Here is a 3,233-nt window from a genome sequence, read left to right on the forward strand (position 1 = left end):
CAATTAAAAAAATTTACTCCGAATTTTTAGTTTGCCTCTCAGAATTCAAATTTTTTTTCCTCTGAATTCTGAGTTAGAATAAAGATAAAGTCAGACTTGTCAGATGTAAACTCAGAATTCAGAGAAAAGTGACAGAAAAGAACTGTGACTTTTTTCCCCTCAAAATTGGCGTCTTTTCTCAGAATTCTGAGTTAGAATATTAGAATTTTAAATTTGTGGCAGAAATAAGCTTCCGTAGACACATGCAAAAAAAATAAAAAATGCACAAGTGTGATTAGAATAATGTATTTGCTTTAATTCAGAAATTAATGATCTCTGAATGTTAAATTAGTGAGAACAGGAATGAAATCTCGACACTTTTTTACCACTTGATGATTGACAAACAAAATCTATTTGCTGAAAAAATATTTTTATTTTTTCTTCCAGAAAAGAACATCTGTTATACACTTATATATTGCCTTTTAGATTATGTACTGTAGCTCAAGTGCTCAAAAGCATAGTACTAACAACGCCAATGCCATGGGTTTGATTCCTGGGGAACACACAGAGCCTACTAGCAAAATATATACACAGAATGCAAAGTAAGTTGCTTTGGAAAAAAGCAAAAATGCAATGCATAAATATATATGTTTTTCATCTGATTAGCCAAGTGGTGTCATCATCAGTGTTGACTGAATTGGAATTTCCAAAGTATTGCTTAACTTAGACAATATTATTATATTATTGTATATGTATTCTTTATAATACCTATATGTTTACACATTTACAAGCACACACATTCAAACTTCACAACGAACACCTTCAAAATGTATAACTTATATACTGAAGTGTTGTACACTACATGGGCAACATTCATGGCTTTGACAAACCTGCAAAATCACATGTCATATCTTCAGCAGATAACATTATGACTACACGTGTCCAGACATTTGCTCTGTTCAGGCATGCACATGTGTCTTCTACTGGCCTCTATCCAGTGTCCAGAGGATAAAATAACTCCATTTCCATGATGAAATTGTCCACAATAAACTAATGAATGCAGATGGACGCTCTGAAATAGAGAAGAGAAAAGACCATCATTAAAGTTTTACTGACTGCGCCTCCAGTGGCAAATGCTGTCAGAGGGCTGTGTTACATAATTCTAATGGTGAATGCTGTCTCTTTAAACAGGTGCTAAATGGAGATCTAAAGAACAACAGAATGAAAAAAGTAGGTTTATTGAAGCATCATATAAAAAAAAAATCCTGCAATGTTTGACCACAAAAAAAAACATTTGATGTTCCGTTTGGTATGTTATGGCAACCTACACTGTAAAAGAAATTGTTGTTTCAACTTAAAATAATTTGTTACCCTGCTGACTTAGAATTTTTAGTTTAGTCAACTTTAAATTTTATGTTACTCAATGTTAATTTAAGGGACAACTGGAATATTTTAGTTGACTAAACTAAAAATTTTAAGTCAGCAATAATGCCCAGATTGATATCAACAATGGCAGGTGTGCTAAAATGGTATATTTAACAAAACAAACTGTAGACTGTAATTTTAATTTAAAAATAACTTTAATGTTTTTTTTGTTGTTGTTGTCTTTTCTTTTGCATTTTACCATTTAAGTAACTTGAATTAAATTCTACACAATATTGTATTTACATAACCATCTTATCTGGATAAAGTAAAGACCATAGTGCATAAAACATACGGTCACTACGGCCATTTCGGTTTGTATGTTTACTTGGATGATGACGTAATAGTACAGACACTTGATGTTGCTGCAGTTAATCCCTGTGCTACCAAATGCCTTCTTCTTGTTAATGGCCATCAATTCTAAAGAATTCATCATGTCATCCACTTTCTCTTCCTGGAAAAGGAAAATGTTTAAAAAAAAATAAAAATGGTGTTGGAGAATGGCTTATTTTTTATATTATTTGACCTTTTGGTCACTTCTGTATTGTAATTTACATGATCCCAAAAGTACTTATGCCTAACATTATTGCAAAATTAAATACATCTATAATATATACTATTGCAATAATATGTTTATATAATAAATAAAAATACATATATAAATTATATTAAACTTATGTAATGTTAAATAATTATAACGTATTAAATTTAAATAAATTATTCATAATTTCTATCAAATTCTTGATACATTTTTTTTGGATTTATAATTATTTATTTACATTTATTATTTTATGTTTTTTTTTTTTGGCAAACAATAGCTTCCTGAAAAATATCAATATGTAAAGTATGTCTTGGTTTTCCTATCATTAATAATAAAAATTATTTCTCGTTATAAATCTTGTGTCAAAATTGTACAACTGACACCTCATTGACTTGGACAAATAAAAAAAATTTAAAAAGAGTAAAAAAAAAAAGAGCATTAAATGGCTCATATATTTGGGTCAGTGAGAAGAATTTGTGTCTTACCTGTTTCAGCTCAAATTAGGTTCAAATTTGAGCATTTATTAACTTCTAGAAGATTGAATATATGTCCAAAAGGGAAAAACGAGAGAAAGCCAAAGTGTGGATGTGTTAGACCAGCGTGCTCCTCTTCTCGCGCATGTCAGGGGTCAGAGGGGCGAAGTTGGAGGCAGCTTTGTTGTTCTGCTCGTTATAACGCGACGAGGCCGGGGAATTTTGCATCACCACGAGCCGGATGGGAGACTGCTGCTGGGGGGCTGGGGGCTCGGAAACGTACTCCTTGGAAGGGTCTTTGCCGCGACAGTCGTACAGGATGCAAGAGATGAGAAAGACCAGAAGCAGGATGACGTAGCTGGCGATGAGGATGATGAGGTTTAGAGTGACTGGATCAATCTCCAGGTAAAACTCCATGAGACCCATGGCGACACTGCATCCCTGACTCCACGCTCTGAGAGAAATGTGGGCACCATGGACTCCCGTCGGGCTCTTCGGCAAAGCGTGCAGCAGTTGGGATAACAGCAGCAGGGCCCTGTGCGGAGATCAGAGTGGAGATTCGCTCTGCAGTTCAAAGACGTTAATCTCTCCCCTTCTATTCCACCAACCTTGAGTTCCTGCAGCCCATGATTAAAAGCTGCTCACTTTAATAGCTTAAGCTGCCATTTTAATTTTGCCAGCTGCACATTGGCGATGGATTTGGCCAAATGATGTAGAGGCGGTGAAAGGATGGAGTAGAATTTTTAGCATGTCCCATCTCGTGTCTTTTTGCCAGAAGCACGTCAATGTGGGATTTCACTAAGCATTGTGTAATGAAC

General features: G+C 34.5%; 1 protein-coding gene across 1 annotated transcript; it reads right to left on the bottom strand.

Moving 5' to 3' along the window:
* Positions 1-395: 395 nt before the first annotated feature.
* LOC306852238 (small integral membrane protein 36-like) lies at positions 396-2,981 on the bottom strand. Its single transcript, XM_079388946.1, has 2 exons — positions 2,428-2,981; positions 396-1,051 (listed from the first exon to the last, which is right to left on the bottom strand). Exon 1 carries the CDS (start codon positions 2,839-2,841, stop codon positions 2,533-2,535), a length of 309 nt encoding a protein of 102 aa, XP_079245072.1. The 5' UTR covers positions 2,842-2,981; the 3' UTR covers positions 396-1,051; positions 2,428-2,532.
* Positions 2,982-3,233: the final 252 nt, after the last annotated feature.

This window comes from Barbus barbus (genome assembly GCF_936440315.1).
Source record: "Barbus barbus genome assembly, chromosome: 32".
In the NCBI taxonomy this organism is placed as follows: Eukaryota; Metazoa; Chordata; class Actinopteri; order Cypriniformes; family Cyprinidae; genus Barbus; species Barbus barbus.

Excerpts from the sequence above, each read along its gene's own strand:
- LOC306852238 (XM_079388946.1), bottom strand. The coding sequence starts at position 2,841 with ATGGGTCTCATGGAGTTTTACCTGGAGATTGATCCAGTCACTCTAAAC.